The 20,665-nt window shown below is 44.1% G+C and overlaps 1 protein-coding gene across 1 annotated transcript in view; it reads left to right on the top strand.

Annotated features, from left to right (window-relative positions):
- The window catches only part of ADGRG2 (adhesion G protein-coupled receptor G2), a 78,032-nt gene that overhangs the window by 41,798 nt on the left and 15,569 nt on the right, over positions 1-20,665 (top strand). Inside the window, exons 23-30 of the mRNA XM_067556470.1 lie at positions 2,469-2,986; positions 4,330-4,522; positions 4,855-5,011; positions 9,146-9,289; positions 9,564-9,686; positions 12,318-12,363; positions 12,484-12,587; positions 13,244-13,368. Coding sequence (XP_067412571.1) covers positions 2,469-2,986; positions 4,330-4,522; positions 4,855-5,011; positions 9,146-9,289; positions 9,564-9,686; positions 12,318-12,363; positions 12,484-12,587; positions 13,244-13,368 — 1,410 coding nt within the window. The remainder of the gene's footprint in view (positions 1-2,468; positions 2,987-4,329; positions 4,523-4,854; positions 5,012-9,145; positions 9,290-9,563; positions 9,687-12,317; positions 12,364-12,483; positions 12,588-13,243; positions 13,369-20,665) is intronic.

Here is a 20,665-nt window from a genome sequence, read left to right on the forward strand (position 1 = left end):
ACTCCTGGTTGCCCTCAGGGCCAATGGCCGGCTCAATGGCCATACTGGAATCCCTGGGAGTTCCCAGTGGCCCCAGGACCTTGTTCACACACCCTCCCCCTGGTTTCCTGGTGGTGTTGGCTGCCAATGAACGGGACAGACAGAGACCACCAGGTACAACTCACAAAAACAGACAGACAATACAAAATTGAACTTGTTTGGGAGGAAAGTTTATTCAATGGTGAGCTTGTAATTCCGAATTGCTAACCAACAAGTGCTGCGAGGGAGATATAACTACAACCTCTGGGACTCCTTCAAATGCTTTGGGGAGGCTCTGCCCCAGGAGCTTGCACCGCACTTTGCCACCATTTTGGAGGAAGGCAGGACGGTGGCCAGGGCTGCTTTGCAGGCAGACTTGGCTGTGGCTGCCTTGGCTGCGAGATCTATGGCCTCTGCCATTTCTATGCATCACTGCTTGTGGCTGCAATCATCTGGTCTGTCCCAGGAGGTGCAACAGTTCATCCAGAACCTTCTGTTTGATGGAAGTGCCCTCTTCTCAGGCCAGATTGACACAAAGCACCACAGGTTGAAGGACTCAAGGGCCACTTTGCGCTCGTTGGGCCTTTACATGCCCCAGGCCTCGAAGAGACAGTTCCGCCCCCAGCAGCAACAACAGCAGCCTAGGTACCAGGCCCAGTGCTTCGAGACGTACAGAAGGAGGGACAAAGACAACTTTTAGTGGCGGCGTTCGGCCCCGTCTGCCTCCACAGCCAATCAACCGGCCCCTTCTTGGCGGGCAGCGCCAATCATTTTGATGGTGCGCCTGAGGACGATCTTCCAGTCTCACCTCAGGATCCTACTTCCCCGAGATTCCTAAACTGCCTCACCCCTTTCTCCTGGCATGGGCCCATATAACCTCAAATTGTTAGGTCCTTGGTACCATGCAGTGGGCTATACCCTGCAGTTCTTTCCCCCCCCTCCACATACTCCCAAATCCCTGTCCCTCTTCAGGGACCCCTCACACTCCTCGTGCAGGCTGTGGAGAACCTTCTCGCACTGGGAGCTGTGGAGGAGGTTCCAGTGGATATGAGAGGAAGAGGCTTCTATTCCCGTTACTTCCTCATTCCCAAGGTGAAAGGGGGCCTCAGGCCTATTTTGGACCTGCAGGAGCTAAACAAGTACATCAGTGCCACCCTTGACCTGAAGGATGCATATTTCCATATTGCAATATTCCCTGGCCACTGGCATTTCCTCCGGTTTGTGGTGGGTCGTTCCCACTCCCAGTTTACAGCCCTTTCCTTTGGCCTGTCTTCCGCCCCAAGGATATTTACAAAATGCATGGCGGTTGTGACTGCATATCTCAGGTGTCAAGGGGTACAGATTTAGCCATATTTGGATGACTGGCTGATCAGGGGCAGGTCTCAGACTCAGGTTTAATACAGTCTCGACTTGGTTCAGGCCACCTGTCACCGTCTGGACCTGCTAGTAAACGAACAAAAGTCCACGTTAACACCGATGCAGATAATAGAATTAATTGGGGCCTTTCTCGACCCTACTTGGGCCCATGCTTTCCTAACACCTTGTCGAACCTTATCACGAACCTATGCGCCTGTCCCCTTGTGACGGCACAAACCTGCCTGCAGTTACGGGGTCATATGGCAGTGTGCACTTAAGTGCTGCGTCACGCACGTCTGAGACTCAGGCTGCTCCAGGTATGGCAGGCCTCTGCGTACGCCCCAAACAGACACTCTTTGGACAGGTGGTCACCGTCCCCCATCAAGTCCTAGCATCCCTGAGTTACTGGTTAAACCCCGGTCAGTGATGGAAGGGATCCCCTTTGCAGATCTAGTCCCCTCAGTTACCCTGGTATCGGACGCTTTGGATCTGGGGTGTGGGGCGCCTATCCGCTCCGGTCACAGCACCCAAGACAGCTCCTCCAGGTCACAAGACCCAGGGGTCTCCTCTGGCTCACAGGGCTCAGGTAGCTCTGGCAGGTCTGGCAAGTCCTCAGGGCCCCAGCCAGTTGGTAGCCCTGGCAGCCTCTCCTCAGGATAACGGTCAGGCCCAGGCCCAGACCCCAGCACCAAGGGAGAGATGTCCTTCTCCCTCGGCTGCCTTCCCCGAACTGAGCTGGAAGGCCTGTCCTTTATACTTCCTCTTCTGATTCTCTCACATGCTATAAAGCCAGCCTAAAGTCCGGATATCATCCACAAAGTAGGCAGTCTAGGTAGTGTTGCTAGTACAGTACCTGAATTACTGGTGAGCATTTAACAAAATAGAATTCAGAATTTGCATCCTCAAAATGTGACAGGAATTAACAATATTTGTTGCCAGAGCACCACAGACATCTGATCTGATACAGTATTGTAATCATGATAATGTGCATGTCATTTAAAGGTTTCCTTTACTGATTGAATTGCATTCTTTAAGATATAAAAAATGTTAAGCTTACCACAACTTTCATATCATTTTCTTTGATTTTTCTATAGTGATGGACAAGACACAGTTGTGTGTTTTCCCATTAATGGATCTAGCACTCCAGCTCCTTCTTCCACTAAAACTTATGTTATCATTCCTACTCATCATATTCATCCCCCCAAACCTACCACTATTTTTTCTCATTATCTTTCAACCAAACCTACTACTACAAATCATCTTTTGACCAAACTTACTGCTAGGCCTTCCATCACTCCTACCACTACAATTCCCCCTGCTACACCTTCTACCACTAGAGTTCCCCTTGCTTCACCTTCTCCTACACCTGCCACTACAATTCCCTCTGCTATGCCTCTCACCAAATATTTCACTACATCTCTTACCAAATCTACCAGAGTAGATTATCTTCCTACGTCTCCAACCAAACCTGCTACTCTAGTTCCTTCTGTCATTCCTTCAACCAAACCTACAAATATGGCGACTGTTCTTTCCACTGATGCTACCATCACATCTCTTCCTGGTGTTCATTCTACCACTGTTACCCAAGCTACCGGGATCAACAGCACAACAGGTAAATATGAGAAGCTGATAGATTGGCATCTTCTGTCTAAGGGAGGTTTTTTTTCCTTCACAGAACTGAGATCTTGCCTGTTTAATCAAGTTTCAAAACTGATTTAAGTAACATAGTTCTGAAAGACCTTTATGCTGTTAAGAGCCTAGCTGAGTACAGTTCTCTTTTTGGGACAGATTCTCCCACCCTTACTTATTTCTGATTAGTAGATTTTGACTTGGGAACACACGTCACTTTAGCCTTGGTCATAGGATCATGAGAGTGACCATGAAATGATTTAACTTACATAAAAATATTAAAAGTGGACAATGAAAATCCAATTGTTTGGCAGCCAGGATTATACTATAACTATAAATACTCTACCAGTTAATGCATATTTTTTTAATAGCTCTCAGTTTAAGGATATAAAATTAGAATTAGCAGGATGAAAATTGAAGACTAGTTTAAACAAAGCAGGGTCCACTTACACCACTGCTGAATTTTCACTCACTTTGCATAAATACGTGAATAGTGTAATTCCACACTCATTTAATGACTCTTCATCTTCTGGGCTAGGCTTGCTGCGTGAAGACAAGGTGAGGTGAGCTGTTCTTCTGTGTAAGCTCGAAAGCTTGTCTCTTTGTCCAAGAGAAGTTGGTCCAATAAATTATATACCTCACCCACCTTGTCTCTCTTGTATCCTGGGACCAACACAGTTACAAAACCATTGCAAACTTACTGTGTGAAGAACATTTTGGAGGAAAAGCAAACTCATGTCCTTTTTACTCAGGGATTTTGGAAGAAAAATAAATGACATCACTCTAAGGGATTTTGTAACCATAAAGGTTTTTTATTTTTATTCTTTTTAATAAAAAAGTAATTTAAAACAGTAGTATTGTTTTATGGGAATCATCTGCTTGATTATATAGTTGATTATACATTTCTGATTAAAAGCTTGTCCTTATAAGCTCTGACCTGACTCTGCGTGGCTTAACGATATTTATGCATGTGGGTAAGTGATTAATGTGTTTGCAGGATTGCGGCCTTATGATGACCTATTGTGAAACTGCCTTGTTATATAATTATAACCCACCAGTAAGTGTGTGTTATAGGTCTGCCTCTGTGTCAGTCTGCAGAGGATAGGAATCTGTTACAGCGTCATCTATGCACTCTAGTCTCTTTAACTCTGTCGTGTAGTGACTCATGCTAGTTCGTTCTGGAGGTCCCTGGTTCAATCCCTGGTATATCAGCCAAGATGGTAGCCACACATAATGGCTTATTTTTCTACTCAGGTTTATTCCCTTTGGTATACACACTATTTTGATGATTTTCAATTAATGCACACTATTTTTCTTCTCTCGTAGGAACAATTTTGGATGATCTGTCAAATACCTCATATACCCCCATTAATGCATCTGAAATTGAGAGCATAATATCCAAAATAGAGCACACTCTGTCAGCCCAGAAAATAGAGCCAAAAGCTGCAAGAGAGATGGTCAACACGATTAGCAATCTCCTAAATGCTCCACATTCATTAGTATCTCCAATGTCTAAAAGGTACGCATTTTTGTAAATGGATGAACTGAATGTTGTGTTTGTCATCTTGGTACAGTGATAGTTTGAGGAACTACCTATGATGTAGCAGCCCGCACTTCTTTTCTCACCCAAACTGAAATTTTATGTCAGAGGCATGATTCTGATTCCATTAATTTTACACTGTTGTAACCTCCATGGCCTTCAGTGGAATTCCTTCTTATTTACACTGGCGTAAGAGAGATCAGAGAAAAGCCCTGATTGTTTTTAGAACATGCTTGGCTTGCTGTTTCACAACCTGCTTGAAAATGAAGAGATATGCACACTGTAATGCTAAGCATATTTTGTCTTAACAGAATAATAAAAATAGTGGATGCCATTGGCTTAAAACTGAACTTTTCAACAGAGTCCATTAACTTTACCTCACCGGCTTTGGCTCTAGCTGTCATCAAAGTCAACAGCAGCGGCTTCAGCAAAATGTCATTCGCTGTCCAAGACTCATCAGACCTTCAGGTAAAGCCACCTATGATTTTAATCCTTACAAATTTTAAGTCAGACTCTTTGTGGATAAAATGCATTTGTTATATTAAAAAGAGAGAGAGAGATAATCAAGAGACAATGATATCCAGATATGCATTGGTCAGATATGTGGAAGGAAAAAAGATGGCATATGCATATAATTTTGCTTGTTTAAATTTTATTTAATACTATATGCCATGCAATGTTTGGTAGGCATTTCTGCTGTAATCACAGGATCTTTATTAACAATATTTTAACTATTTTGGTTTTGAAATCTTCAAAAGATTTTTTTTATTCTTATTCTTTCACTACGACTTGTAGGAGAAAAATTTTGTACTGATAAGAAAGGTGTAAGCTACAGTCCTAGCAGAAGCTGATATGTCACTAACAAGCTGCTAGTAATGGACCAGCCAGCACACCAGAAGGGTTTGGCAAAACCATGACCCATCCATGCCAAGGGTAGCCCACCTGAAAATGACAAGGGCAGGGCAGGCTGCAAAGGGAGAGCAGAGTCTCCCAGAACTGGAGGCTAATACTGCAGTTGGATTCCCCAACCAGTCACAAACAGTGCTCCTGATTCCCCATACTGATTATCAAGAAGCCTCAAAAAGGAAATACACAGCCCCCTTTATTGCATTTCAGTGTCTGGCCCCCAATTAGCAACTAGGTCCAGTAAAGAGATAAATCATTAAAACTCTATTCCCTTTACCAATAATGTTCTCCTGATCCCCAAAGGGTCAGCCACGTTGCCAGGACAATATGAGTTTGGATCTCACCCAAAATACTGTGCTGCCAGCCAATCCTTTAGTAACTAAAACTAAAGGTTTATTATAAAAGGAAAGAAACAAATGAGAAGAAAAATGTTAAATGGTCAAAGCAATCAGATACATACAAATGACATTAAAGTCCACATATATCAGTTTCTCAGCAAAACTGTGGAGTTTGCAGGCTTGTGGAGTTCCTCTGTAATACATCCAGTGCCTGGATGGTTCTCAGTCCTTTGTTTCACAGCTTCAGTTGTAGATGAGTTGATCCAGTGGTAGGAAGCAGGAATGATGATAAGATGGAGATGGTGAAGCTGCATTTTTATAGTTTCTGGTTTGCCATGTGGCTTGTTTCAAACACAAGCCCATAGCACATGGGCAGGAAAAGGCACTTGCAGTCCCCCTGAACACAGGCATGTTCCTACATGTTTTGGTGACTCAGAGGTGCCCGCCTGGCTTCTCTCCATGGGCTCATTGTATACCAATAATATTATAAATGGTCACCTTAATCCAAGCAGTGTCACAAAAACATTCCCTACCCACAGTCGAGAATCATGAATCATTTAATCACCCACGCCCAGAGCACTGAAGAATTTCAAGGAGTTTAGCTATATGGCCTCATCTGTGAGAACTGGTATTAGAATTACATTGGGTGCCTGGAAAAGAGCTATTAAGTTGCTTAGTTTATGATTTTCATATATATTTGTCAGTCATGGCCAGTTGGCTTTGCCAAGAGAAAAGTGCTTGGAAAGATTTAACACCACTTTCTCACTTGAAAACCTTTCCACCCTCTGATTCTGGGATAATTCTAAATGGCACAATACAAACCTTTAAGGCTTTGCCTGTGAGAGATGAAAAGTCCGTGAGAAATATTAGAGCACTGTTTGTCCTCCCAGGCAAGTTGGTACCACAATCTGATTTGAGCAATAAGTGGGGCTTGCATCCTCTAGAATAATACAAATAATGTGAAATACGGTAATAGCAAGATCTAAATTCTGTTTTGTTTTCCTAAGAATGTGTGATGTATATGTATGTGGCGAGACCAGGAAGGCAGTAGTTGTGGAAGCTTAACATTTGCTAAGTAAATCTCATGATGTGCTGGGAGATTTAGGGGACTGGTAATCAGATATGCAGAGCCTTTCAACAAATTTGTATCTAGTCTGGATTAGTGCGATGGAAATGCCTTTGTAAAACTAATTGGGGTCTCAGTGCTAGCAGTCTAAGAAGAGAGGTGAGAGACTGGATTCTGGAGCTTGAACTACCTTTCCACACTTGAAGTGAGCACTCCCTGACCTCCCAGTCAGGATTGATGCACATTGTTAAGACATTGTTGGGAAGTTTGCATGGCTGTTTGTAGGCTGCATCTGTTCTTTAGATACACACAATTTCTCTCTTGAGTTCTGAGAATCTCTCACACCTTTCATGAGCTCTAAACTATTACTGTTTTTTTTTTAAGTTATACAACTACAGTATCTTACCTTTACTGGTTACCTCAGAAAGCTAAAGAGAATAAAACATACTTAATCTTAAAGCTTAAACTTTATTTTAGCTAAAAGTTAAAATCTTGTTTGTATGATGTTACATCTTTAAGATCCTGAGAAAACTGAACTGCAATTTATCTGGTTTATCTGCCAGAATGAATGACATTACCATTACTGTAAACAAGGGAATGAAAATAAGCAGTTTAAAAAGGAATAATTATTTCAAACCTTTGCTTTGTAGTAGTCGTAATTAAAGATGGGCGCAAACCAAAATCCTAACTTCTGAAAGCACCCACCTTTTGAAGGTGTTCAAATAATGATCCTAGATTTAAATCAAAATTTTACAAAATGTCCTTATGTAACTTAGGCCTGCTTGGTGTAGTGCTCTGTCCCCCGTAGTGGCACCTAGCCCAGCTAGAGATTGATGAGTCTGCTACGTCTTGATTGACAGTCATGTGGCTTTTAGCTCTAGCAGTAGAGGCTCATATACTAAGCCACAGAGGTCCCAGATTCAGTCCTGTCCACTGCAGACTCTTGGCATTACACTTAGTTATATAACAGGCCAAATCAAAATTCTGATCTACAAACCTTTAACTATAGGGCTTGATCTCCTCTCCTATTTATGGTGTCAGATGTCTGGCAGAAAATGGTGTTGAAGTTGGGATAATTGTGTCAAATTTTGTTTAAGATGCAGTATTAAATTTCACTTACAGACAATGTCTATGTACAGTTCTTTTGGATTCATACAAAAAAGTTTGGGGACTTCTTTTTAAAAATAAAAACAATTTTGTAGTAAATCTTTAAAAACACTGTCATCACTGCCACCTCCTTCCCAGTGTCTGGAATCTAAGTAGTTAAATACTGCTGTAAATTTCTGTGCTACAAAATACCAACTTCAGAAAAGCTAAAATATGTGCGGGACTATATGTCTGTTTCCCAACTCCCTCCTCCTTACCATCTCGGTGTTTCTTCTAAAAGCATACATTGTTTTCCCCTCTTCTCTCTGTCCCTGGAATGACTCCTTAAGAGCTAGATTGTTGCTAGCCCCAGGGCAGCCTTGCAATGCCCCACCCCCTGCACAGCTGCATTAGAACTACTCCGATTATGGCTCTGGGTCCTTTGCAAAGCACTGTTACCCACAGTGATGATGCTCTGTCCTCATGAACAAATGGATGGAGCGTGGGTAGCAAGAGCTGAACTATGCTATACCCGTTTCAGCGCTGGGGTAAATTATTTCTCCCCTGGAGCAAAAGAAGAGCAGGGGATGCAGTGGCAGAGCTAATAGAAGGCAAGGTGTGTGACCACTCACCCCCGCCAGCCTTTAGGTGTATGTGTGGCACCTTTTCAAGCATATTATGCAGCTGACAAAAGGAGGCGTACGATATAAATTTTCACATGGGGCTGGAGAGTGAGCCTGTCCCATGCTCACCCGGCAGCAGCATCTCCTGGCCCACAGGGCTGGGCTCAGCTCTCCACTCTGGGCATTGTGACATGACAAGTGCTGCAAACCCATGTACCATGTCCCAATGCCATTCACTCAAATTTGGCTTGGCCATCTCTCCATCATGGCAGATGAGTGGCTGGGCCAGACCTCAATGCCGAGTGGGGAGCTGGGCCCAGCCCTGTGGGACAGATCCCCTGTTGTTGGGGGCATGTATGGGCAAGCTTGCTCTCCAGCCCACGACCAGTGGTCCATCACCCCCCAAGTTGCAAAACCTGGCTCCTCTACTGAGGGGAAATATTGTGATTCTGAGTCATGATTCCTTCCCAGTGGTGCTCCTGGGGTGGCATAGCTGCTCCTAGACTCAGGATTGAGCCGAAGGCACAATCTAATCTTTCATTAGCAACAAAAATTATTGTGCCTTTTTGTGTTTAATTTTCAGATTGCTCTAGGCACCCAAGCACCTATAAACAGTGTTGGAGCTATTGCACTGCCTTCATCATTGCTGACAAACTTACCTTCTGAAGATGTGCATCTGGCTTCTAGAATTATATTCAACTTTTTTGAAAAGACAACTCCATTTCAGGTAACTTTTTGGGACCCTCTATATGGGGGAATTCTTCATAATATTCTTTAACTCCATGTTAGAGCTGATTAAAAAAACCAGGGGGTGAGGGGCAAATTAGCATACATTTTCCACAAAAAAATCATTCCTTTTCTCATCAGATTTTAACATTCCAACATTTTTACCCAGCTCTAATCAGTGTAATTTCAGAAGTTGTGTGTGTGTGTCCCCTATTGTATTTAACTTTTTTCTTTTTAATTTTTTTTCACTCTTAGTTACCTTTTTGTTGTTTCAGGATCCGTCCCTGAAGAATCTTTCTCTAATCAGCAATGTCATATCATCAAGTGTAGCTAACCTCACGCTTAGCGATTTGAAGACAAACATTACTGTCACTCTGCAGAACACCATACCTAATCAGGTATGACTTAGATTTTAGCAGTTAACAAAATGCCATTTTACAGACTTGCCTAAAATTGTTTTAGAACTCATGCTATGCTGAATATACAGACTGCTTCATTTGCTCTGCAGTACTTTTGTGGTTTTCCCATCAAGTTCACTGGCTTCAAGACTTAAAACAGATCTCATGGGTTTTTTTGTTTTCAATTGATTGCAGTTATTCTGTGATTTCTCTCTATTCTACCTAATTCCTACCCAGCTAGCATTATTTTATATTGTTTCCCCTCTGATGAATGAACATCTCATGAGTGAAGTTTAGTCAGTTATTGCGAACAGGGAAACACTGGCAACATGGCTTTCATAGAGGCAATGCAGCCAGGAAACAGCATATAGCCTTGACCTGTGTGGTTGTTCTCAGATCCACACAGATTTGGGTAATCTATTGGATTTGGGGGCTGAGGTCCCCTGCTTGTTCATGAATGGATTAAAATCTGCCAGTCTCCCATGAGAAGAGTGAAGAAACACTCTGGGTTGAAACTGGCAAAGATTCCAGTTCTCTGTGTGGGATTTTCCCAAAGCTACTTCAGAATCAGAACTTGCACTGGTAAAACGTTGAGCCCAATGCAACAGTGTAGTACAGTAGAACCTCAGAGTTACAAACACCAGCGTCATGAACTGACCAGTCAGCCACACACCTGATTTAGAACTGGAAGTACACAGGCAGCAACAGAGACAAAAAGAAGGGGGGGGGGGAGGGAGTTGAGATAGACAGTATAGTACTATGTTAAACATAAACTACAAAAATAAGGGGAAAGCAGTATTTTTCTTCTGCATCAAGTTTCGAAGCTGTATTAAGTCAATGTTCAGTTGTAAACTTTTGAAAGAACACCCATAACGTTTTGTTCAGAGATATGAACATTTCAGAGTAAGAACAGCCTCCATTCCCGAGGTGTTCATAACTCTGACATTCTACTGTATTGTTGTTCATAACATTATCTATCACTTACTAGCTGCAATGTTCTAGGAAAAATACAACACTTTAAAAACTCTAGCATCAGAATACTAAAATGTGACAGAAAACCTTTTAAAAAAGAACTAATTTCTTGGTACTTCTAAAATCAGAAGAAATCCCCAAGGTCTGATACCACGAGGCAAACTTACAGACATCACCTATTCTGCCCTTATACTGCATACTCTAAAATAAAAAGTTCCATTCCCTCCAAATTAAGGGCTAGACTACACTTAAAACTTACAGCGGCACAACTGTATCAGTACAACTGTGCCACTGTAAGAGCACTTGGGTAGCCACATTATGTCGATGGGAAAGAGCTCTCCCACTGACATAATAAAACCACCTAAATGAACAGTGGTAGCTATATTGATGAGAGATGCTCTCCTGCCGACATAGCGCTGTACACACAAGCGCTTATGCTGTCAAAACTTATGTTGCTCATGGGTTTGTTTTTTTCACACCCCTGAGCAACAAATGTTTTGCCGACATAAATGCTAGTGTAGACAAAGCCTAAGAGTTTGATTCTGCAGATACTTATGAGCATCTCGTGTTTAGGTAAGTAATTCCTTTGAAGCCAGAAGTAAGATTTGCAAGGCAGGGGTCTGTCACAGGGCATTACTCCCTCCTCCTGGATTTCTTGCTGCAAACTGTCCTTGCACACACCACACTGAGTTCAATACCATGTGCTTTATTTATAATGTGCTCTGCAAGTGTTTGTTCCCCATAGCATAAGATTTTCCCCCAAACCTTTCCTTACACAGGGAGGAGGGAGAGAGAGATCTTACCTCTCAGGCTTCTCTGGCCCTTCCTTCCAGTCTTCCCCTCCTGCCTCCACCTGTCTCTTTTTTAACTGTCAGCTGAGGAGCTGAAGCACTTTGTTAACTGGTTAATTTTCTGGTGCTTAATCAATTATCTCCTTAATTTGACCCTTGTGGGGATGCTTGCAAAATGCAGAGTGATGAGTCAGCCTGTGTCTACAGTAGAAACCTTACAGCCGCATAGTTATACAGCTGCAGCTGTGCTGTTGTAAGATTTCCCATGTAGCTGCTCTATGCCAACAGGAGAGAGCTGTCCGTCAGCATAATTAAATCACCCCCAACGAGCGACATTAGCTATGTTGGCATGTCCATGTCGGTGCTTCTACTGGTAAACTTATGTTGGTCAGGGGAGTGTTTTTTCACACCCCTGACAGACAAAATTGTTAGCATAGACATAGCCTTAGGCTTCTTTCACTCTGTCACATGGTCCAAGAGGTTAAGATAATATTTAGGATGTGAGAAGCTTGGGAAGATTAAAATAAAACCTTAAATTCAATCTGCACTGTCGATACAGACAACAAAATGGCAAGTGGTTAGAAAAAGCTCCTATTCCTACCACCAATAATAATCATTCTGAACAAGCTGAAAGTAATAGATCTACCCATATAGCCCAGTTTTACTTTGTTGTGTATATCCACATTTGTGTAGATGTTCTCATCCATCCACAGTCTGGTACACCTTACACTAACATAGAAGAAATATCTTTTTCTTATTAAGTTATTGCTATGTATAGACAGTACTTACTTCTCTGTCCATTTTATACTCATAACTGCCTTGCTCATCAAGTTATAATTCAAGTAAAACGTGTATTTTTTTCAAACAGGAGAATTTAACAGTTAGATGTGCATTTTGGGACTTCAATGTAAATGGTAAGTATTTGATATCCCCATTTCTAAGTGCCCTGCCATCTCAGATGTGTTGGCTCTTGTTAACGGTTTTAAGAGAAACCATACATATTGTCAATAGTTGAACCTTGTTGTCTGTAACAGGTGGCAATGGAGGCTGGTCATATGAAGGATGCATGGTTAAAGAAAGGAGAGCAAATGAAACCGTCTGTACATGCAACCACCTCACAAGCTTTGGAGTTTTGCTGGTAATTAGTTACAAATAATATCCCAAACCAGTGCATTTGGATCCCCAATTCAGAAAACTTCTCAGGCACATGCTTAATTTAAATGAGCTTGTTGAACTGAATGAATAGTCCCGTTTAAGTCTAAGGGTATGTCTACACTGCAGTTAGATACCCACGGCTGGCCCGTACCAGCTGACTTGGGTTAAGTGGCTCAGGCTAAGGGGCTGTTTAACTGCGGAGTATTTTTTCAAGCTCAGGCTGCAGCCCAAACTCTGAGACCCTCTGGACTTGCAGGGTCCTAGAATGTCTAAACTGCAATTAAACAGCTTTTTAGTCCAAGCCCTGCGAGTCTGATTCAGCTGGCATGGGCCAGCTGCGAGTTTTTAATTGTGGTGTAGATGTACCCTAAGGGGACTTAAGTGCCTTGCTTAATCAGGGCCCTTAATTTTAGGCAGTGATTATTCTGCAGGAAAGAAGATGGGGATAAATCCAAAGGAATGCTCTTGGGTCAAGTTTGACCCCCTATTTAGTTTTTTAAAATTCAGCTTTTATATAATCGAACATGAACAGAAATGTTTCCATGATTTTTATAAAAATATCCAGTGGAATGGGTTTTTGTTTGTTTCTTTATTTTAAAGAAGCATACCTCTTAAAGATCTTTTCTGTTTTCTTTTTAGGACCTGTCTAGAGATACTACTATACCACCCATGCAGACACTGGTTCTGACTTTTATCACCTATATAGGCTGTGGCCTTTCTGCAGTTTTTCTTTCTGTTACTCTTGTAACCTACATAGCCTTTGAGTAAGTATCTGCACAGTTAAACTTACATTATAATCTTGATCATGATTGTCCATAACCACCACCATGAAGGACAATGGATGAGTTCTTCTTCGAGTGATTGCACATGTCCATTCCAATGTAGGTATGTGTGTGCCCCGAGCACAGATGCAGGAAATTTTTTCCTCAGTGGTACCCCTTGGGGTGGCTTCAGCACCCCCTGGAGTCATGCGCTCATAGCATTGCTGACCTAGTGCCCCCTCAGTTCCTTCTTACTGTCCGTGACGGTCGCTGGAATTGTTCTCCTTGCTACATCAAGCTTTTCAGTGGACTTGTTATATATGTTCCAGATGCATAGTGATAGTCCAGTTTGGCCAATGTACATGGCAGAGGGGCATTGCTGGCACATGATGGCATATATAACATTAGTGGATATGCAGGTGAATGAGCCCCTTATGGTGTGATTGATGTGGTTAGGAACAGTGATGATGTCATTAGAGACGATGTGTAGGCAGAGCTGACAACGGGGTTTGTTGCAGGGATAGGTCCCTCGGTAGGATTTTTTGTAGGGTGTATGGTTGCTGGTGAGTATTTGCTTCAGGTTGGGGGGCTATCTGTAAGCCATCATGTGCCAGCAATGCCCCTCTGCCGTCCGCACAAGGATAAATGGACACAAATCAGACATAAAAAATAATAACATCCATAAACCAGTGGGAGAACACTTTAATTCCCCAGGGCATTCTGTCTCTGACCTGAAAGTTGCTGTACTTCTCCAAAAAAAACCTCCAAAAACAGACTTCAAAGAGAAACTGCTGAATTAGAAATGATCTGCAAACTTGAGACATTCAAACTAGATTTAAACAGAGACTTGGAATGGCTATCTCACTACTGAAGGTAAATTACTTTGCTCACCCATTCTCACCTCCTACTCAATGGTCCTCATTAGGTCTTAAGTACTGGACTCCACCTCCCCCATTGTTCTCAATGCACCTGGATACCTATAAGATACCTCTGTGTTACCTATTTTCTGTATTACTGCATCTGAAGAAGAGAGCTAAATCTCTCGAAAGCTTATATCTACAAATATTAAATTTGTTAGTCTTTAAAGTGCCATAGAACTCTCGTTATTATATATGGTTTGTTTTTAATTAGTTAGCAGTTTTCTCCATTACCCGGTGCCAAGGCATGTTTCAGTCAGAGGGCTTCAAGCCCTGTGCCTCCTGCAATAGGGCAGTGCCCCTGAGCGACCCGCATTCTAGTTGCTTGAAGTGCTTGGGTGTCACCCCTGCTACTCCTCATTTCATCCCTTCCCTGCCGTGAACACCGGCACAGGAGGGCCATCAAGTGCAATGGCTCTTTTGGAACCCGTGGGCGTTTCCCCCGATCTTGGGGCCCCATTTGGGATGCTCATATTTGGTGGCCTCCAAGCGAAGAGTGCATCCATCCCATTGGGCAACACCTGATCTGGACTCTGGTAACGAGCCCGGTGCTGAACTTCAAGAACCGGGTCTGCAGGATCCTGTCAATGCAGAAGGGGAGGAGGAATGCCCTCAGCTGGTGCAGACCTCCTCCTCCTCTTCCCTGGATGAGGCTGTGTCGGGGTGGGCATGTCACCTCCCCAAAATGACTGTAAGGCTCACCAGGAGCTACTGCAGAGGGCAGCTTCAACTTGAGCTTGCAGATGGAAGTAGTGAAGGAAGGAATCCTCCCATAGTCTGGTTGACATTTTGGCCATGGTGGGGCTGTCAAATGAAGCCATTATGGACCCAGTAAAAGCCCTGTGGCAAACCCCCGCTTCCCTTCCCCCCACCTCAAAACAAACTGAGAGGAAGTACTTTGTGCCCATTCAGGGCTATGAATTCCTTTACACACATCCCTTCCACCCCACCCTCCCAGGATCCCTGGTGGTGTCTGCAGCCAATGAAAGAGAGAGGCAGGGTCTGCAGAGGGTGACTCTTAAGGTAAAAGAGTACAATAAACTGGACCTTTTTGGTAGAAAGGTTTACTCTACCGGGGGGCCGCAACTTAGGATCACTAACCAGCAGGCGCTTGTGGGCAGATACGACTTCAACATGTGGGACTCCACGTTGAAGTTCAAAGATTTGCTTCCCCAAGAGAACAGGCAGGAGTTTTCCTCACTGGTACAGGAGGGGAAGTTGATAGCCAGGGCTTCTTTGCAAGTGACTCTGGATGTAGCGGATTCGGTGGCTAGATCCATGGTCTCTGTGGTGGCCATGCATAGGAGTTAATGGCTTCAGTTCTCTGGTCTCCCACATGAGGTCCAGCAAACACTTCAGGACCTCCCCTTTGCGGGCCACACTGATGCTAAGCTCCATGGACTGAGGGACTCCAGAGTGACCCTCATGTCCCTGTGATTGTATACCCCAGTGACTTCGAGGAAGTACTTCAAGCCTCACAGTCTTCCCGGTTCTCTGCCCCACCATCCTATTCTAGACCTGCATCTGCTCAATGGCTACTTCCAGAAACTAAAGTTTCGCCTGGACTCCCTGGCTTCCATTATTCTCTCCCTGGATCCCAAGAACTGGTATGCCACCCTCGATTTAAAGGACGTTTACTTTCACATTTCCATCCTCCAAGGCTATAGAAGGTTCCTCAGGTTCGTTGTGAACCAGATGCATGACCAATTTGCAGTACTCCCATTTGGCAGCCACATGGGCATTCAAATATGCATGGTGGTAGTGGTGGCCTTCTGAGGAAATCGGGGGTGCAAATCTATCAGTATCTGGACCATTGGCAAGTCAGAAGCCAGTCCAGGGCTCAGGTAGAATCCAGCCTCCACCTCATTCAGTTGACGTTCCAGGCATTAGGCCTCTGCATAAATGCACAGAAATCTAGCCTCATTTTGGTACAGAGGATAGAGTGTCTTGTAGTGTTGCTCAACTCCACTCAGGCCAGAGCCTTCCTCCCAGAAGGTCGGTTTCAGACAATCACATCCCTGATAGTACACCTCAGGGAACACTCCATTACAACAGCCCATTCTTGTCTGAGGCTGTTGGATCATATGGACTCCTGCACGTAAGCAGTGCAGCTCACAAAGCTACACCTCAAGCCTCTTCAGGGATGGCTGTCCTCAATGTACTCACCAAACCGCCACTGTCTGGACTCGGTCCTCCCGATACCTTCCCCAGTTCTCACGTTCCTCAAAAGGTGGCTGGACCCACTGGTGATTTGCACGAGCGTTCCCTTCTCACAGCCCCATACATCGATTTCCTTCATCTCAGACATGTCAGAGCTAGACTAGGGAGCTTACTTAGGGCCCCTCAGGACTCAAGGCGTGTGGTGTCCGGAAGAGCTCTTGCTACACATCGACATCAGAGAGCTCAGGACAGTTCACCTGACCTCACATTTTAGGCAAGAGCATGCTGATGCTTACAGACAACACTGCAGCCATGTTCTACCTCAACAGAGAGGGAGGGACTTGCACTTTCCCCCTGTGCCAGGAAGTTATCTTTTTATGGGAGTTCTGCATAGCCCACTCAGCTCACCTCAAGGTTTCTCACCTTCTGGGAGTGTGGAATGAACTGTCAGATCACCTCAGCCGGTCTTTCTCCAACCACCAAGAGTGGTCCCTTTGCCCGGACATCATGAGAGTGGTGGGGGGTTCCCCAAATAGACTTGTTGTTTGCAACCAAGCACAACAAGAAGTGTCACCAGTTTTGCTGTCTGCAAGGCCACAGCCCTGGTTTGCTCACGGAATCCTTGCTCCCATGGATAGGTCATTTGTTCCCCACTTTCCCACTCATGTACAAGGTTCTGCTAAAAATCAAGTGGGATAGAACATAGGTCATTCTCACAGCCGCAGCTTGGCCTCATCAGCACTGGTTCGCCACACTGCTAGGTCTTTCCATGGCTGCTCCGATTCTGCTCCTTCAGCATCTGGACTTGATCTCCCAGGACCACAGCCATCTGCTCCACCTGAACCTCAGCTCCGTCCATCTGACAGCCTGGAAGCTCCATGGCTCAATCCTGGAGAGCTGGCTTGCTCGGAGCAGGTTTGCCTGGTCCTGTTAAAGACTAGGAAGCCCTCCGACAGGGCTATGTACCTCTCAAAATGGAAGCGGTTCTCCATATGGGATTCCCAGCACAGAGTATCACCCATGCAATCATCTCTGCAGGACATTCTTGACTATTTGCTATGCCTGAAACAGGAAGGTTCAGCAATTTCCTCAATTAAGGTCCACCTTGCAATGATGTCAGCGTGCCACTCCCCAGTGGAAAGCCGGTCCGTTTTTTCACACGAGATGTCCATCTGTTTCCTTAAAGATCTGGAAAGACTATATCCTCAAGTACAGGAACGTGTCCTGCATGTCCTCCATTAAGTCTTCCCTGGGACTTAAGCCTGGTCTTTGCAAAACTTATGGGTTCCCCATTTGAGCCATTGGCAACATGTCTCTTGTCGTACCTTTCATGGAAGGTGGCTTTCTTAGTGGCCATTACTTCAGCCAGAAGGGTCTCGGAGAATCACACCCTCACATTGGAGCCTCCATACATGGTTTTCTTTAAGGATAAAGTGCAACTGCGTCCTCACCCCACCTTCCTCCCGAAGATGGTTTCCCAGTTCCATAGTAATCAGGCGATCTTCCTACCTGTTTTCTACCCAAAACCACGTGCGAGTAGGGAGAAGCAATGGCTTCACACTCTGGACATTCAGTGTGCCCTAGTGTTCTACATAGAGAGGACCAAACCATTCCGTAACTCATTCCATTCCATTCCAACTCTTCATAATGATGGCCGAAAGGATGAAAGGTCTCCTTTCTCAGATTGTTGTCAGTGTGTTTCAAAGTGTTTGAAGCTGCAATGAATTGCTCCGGATTTGGACGATGTCTTGCAAGTTGAGCAGGCAGGTTTAGGAAAGGAGGCAGCACCTGTGATCAAGTCCCGGCCTTTACTACCTTTATTGAAAACAGTTTTCAACAAAATCTAAAGATGGGAGCTGTCTTCTTGGATTTGACTGCCACCTATGACACAATTTGGCACAGAGGCCTTTTGCTTAAACTCTCTCGAATTGCCCCACATTGGGTGGCTGAAGTAGTAGAGCTTTTTCTCCAAACAGGTGGTTTAGATTACAGATGGGCAACTGCTGTAGCTCTTGGAAGTGTCAGATAAATGGCCACCCTGAAGGCTCAGTTCTTTCACCGGTATTGTTCAATGTGTACATCAATGGCCTGGCAGCTACACTCTCACGCTAATGTATCTATGCCATGACATCTGCTGCAACTACCAGGCTCAGTCCTTCTCAGAAATTGACAAGGTCTTGAATGAAGATATGACGCTTATGGCACACTATTGTAGTTGATGACGCCTGCAGCTGAGCTTTTCTAAGATGGTTTCTAGTGTTTTCCATTTGCATGATGAAACTCGAGCCGTGAGTTAAATACTTTCCTCAGTGGTCAATGCCTACAGCATGATCCAAAACTGGTTTACCTCAGTGTGACATTGGATAGGTCACTAATGTACCACACCATAGCCACTTGGGGAAGATGGCAGCCAAAGTCAGCTCTCGGAACAGCCTGCTCAGAAAATTGGCTGGTTCAAACTGAGATGTGAGCACCTGGATGCTTAGAACATCAGCCCTTGCCCTCTGCTATTCAACGGCACAGTGCTGTGCTCCAGTCTGGTGTCACTCGTCTCATACGAGGCTGGTCAATGTAGAGCTTAACAAAGCTATGCGTATTGTTACTGGGACTTTACAGGTAGCTCCATTGTCATGGCTACCAACACTTAGCAACATAGCATCGTCCTACATTCACCGTGAGAAGCGAGCTTTGTCATGCTGCTGGCCAAGATCGATGAAAACAGCAGCCTGCCATTGTACACAGACTTCTTCAACCACCCACTAGCTCACCTGTCTTCTAGATGCCCATTATAGTCATTTATACCACCACAGGATATGATAGTAGAATCTGCTTGGTGCAATGAATGGTCAACAATGACAGTCGTTAATCACTCTCTCATCTCTGACCCAATCATCTGTCCATCAGGTTTTTATCTGCCAAGGCATCTATGGTCATCTCTGAACCATTTTCAAACAGGATAGGGCAACTGTGCAGCCAGTCTCTTTAAATGGGGGTTTTCTCATGACCCATGATGCAGCTGTGGTCAACTCCAGACTGTCACATATTATTCTTGAGTGCCCACTGACTTATTTCAGTTCAGTGGCGGGCTACTAGCTCTCCACCTGGCTGATGATGACACCATTAAATGGCTGGGCACATTTCTCATACAGTGATATTTTGGCTCAGAGATTTTCATTGTGGATTACATCATGCATTCGTAGATGTTATGAACAGTTCTGTAGCAGTTGGTTGTTCTGCTTCCATCTATCCTGACTGCCCACTCTATGAGAGCGCAAGCATCATCATCAGCTTTCCTGGCTCAGGTCCCTATTCATGACATTTACAGAGTGGTGACTTGGTTGTCAGTGCATCATATGTTCTCTACTTGTTACACCATTACTTAACAAACTAGGCATGATGCCTATTTCGGTTATGCTGACTGTAAAACCGCTTGTCCATTAACTCCCATCCTAAGTCCTAGGCAACTGCTTGGGGGTCACCTACATTGGAATGGTCATGTGCAATCACTTGAAGATACAACATTTACTAACCTTTCCATAACTGTTGTTCTTTGAGATGTATTGCACATGTCCATTCCACAAACCATACTCTCCTACCCCTCTTTATTGGAGTTGGCTGGAAAGAAGGAACTGAGGGGGCGCAGTGTCATCTGGGCCCTTTATTCTATGAGTACACAGTACCAGAGGGTGCCAGAGCCACCCTAATGGGTACCACTGAGGGAAAAATTTCCAGCGATTGTGCTCAAGGTGTACACACACCTACATTGGAATGGACATGTGTAACACATCTCGAAGAACAACAATTATGGAAAGATTAGTAACCATTTTTTCTAATAGGTATAATTTCTACCTCAATACTAGTACACAGAATGGGTACACCTTAAGAGGTGTATATCAAGATTTGATTCTCATCAGGGGAGATCATGATAATTGTTTTAATTATAAGAGAAAGTTTTGTATAGCTGGAAGCCACGGAGCAGGAGCTGGGAAGGATTACTACAGATTGCCTTATAAAGTGGTATGTACAAGGAATCTTTTTTGAAATAAGGTACATATTCCAAAATATCAGCATGTTGTTAGACTGTGTTGCTCTTGTGCAATAAAATGCAATTACAGTACACTAGCTTTCCCTATAAGTTGTCAGAACCTATACATTATTAGAGTCTCAGTTATTCAGTCCATTAGGCCAATTTTACATCTTGAGGGAGAACCCATGGGCATGAT

Source organism: Emydura macquarii, unplaced genomic scaffold (genome assembly GCF_026122565.2).
Source record: "Emydura macquarii macquarii isolate MOO-44397 ecotype Brisbane River unplaced genomic scaffold, CSIRO-AGI_Emac_v2 contig_1786, whole genome shotgun sequence".
Taxonomy (NCBI): Eukaryota; Metazoa; Chordata; order Testudines; family Chelidae; genus Emydura; species Emydura macquarii.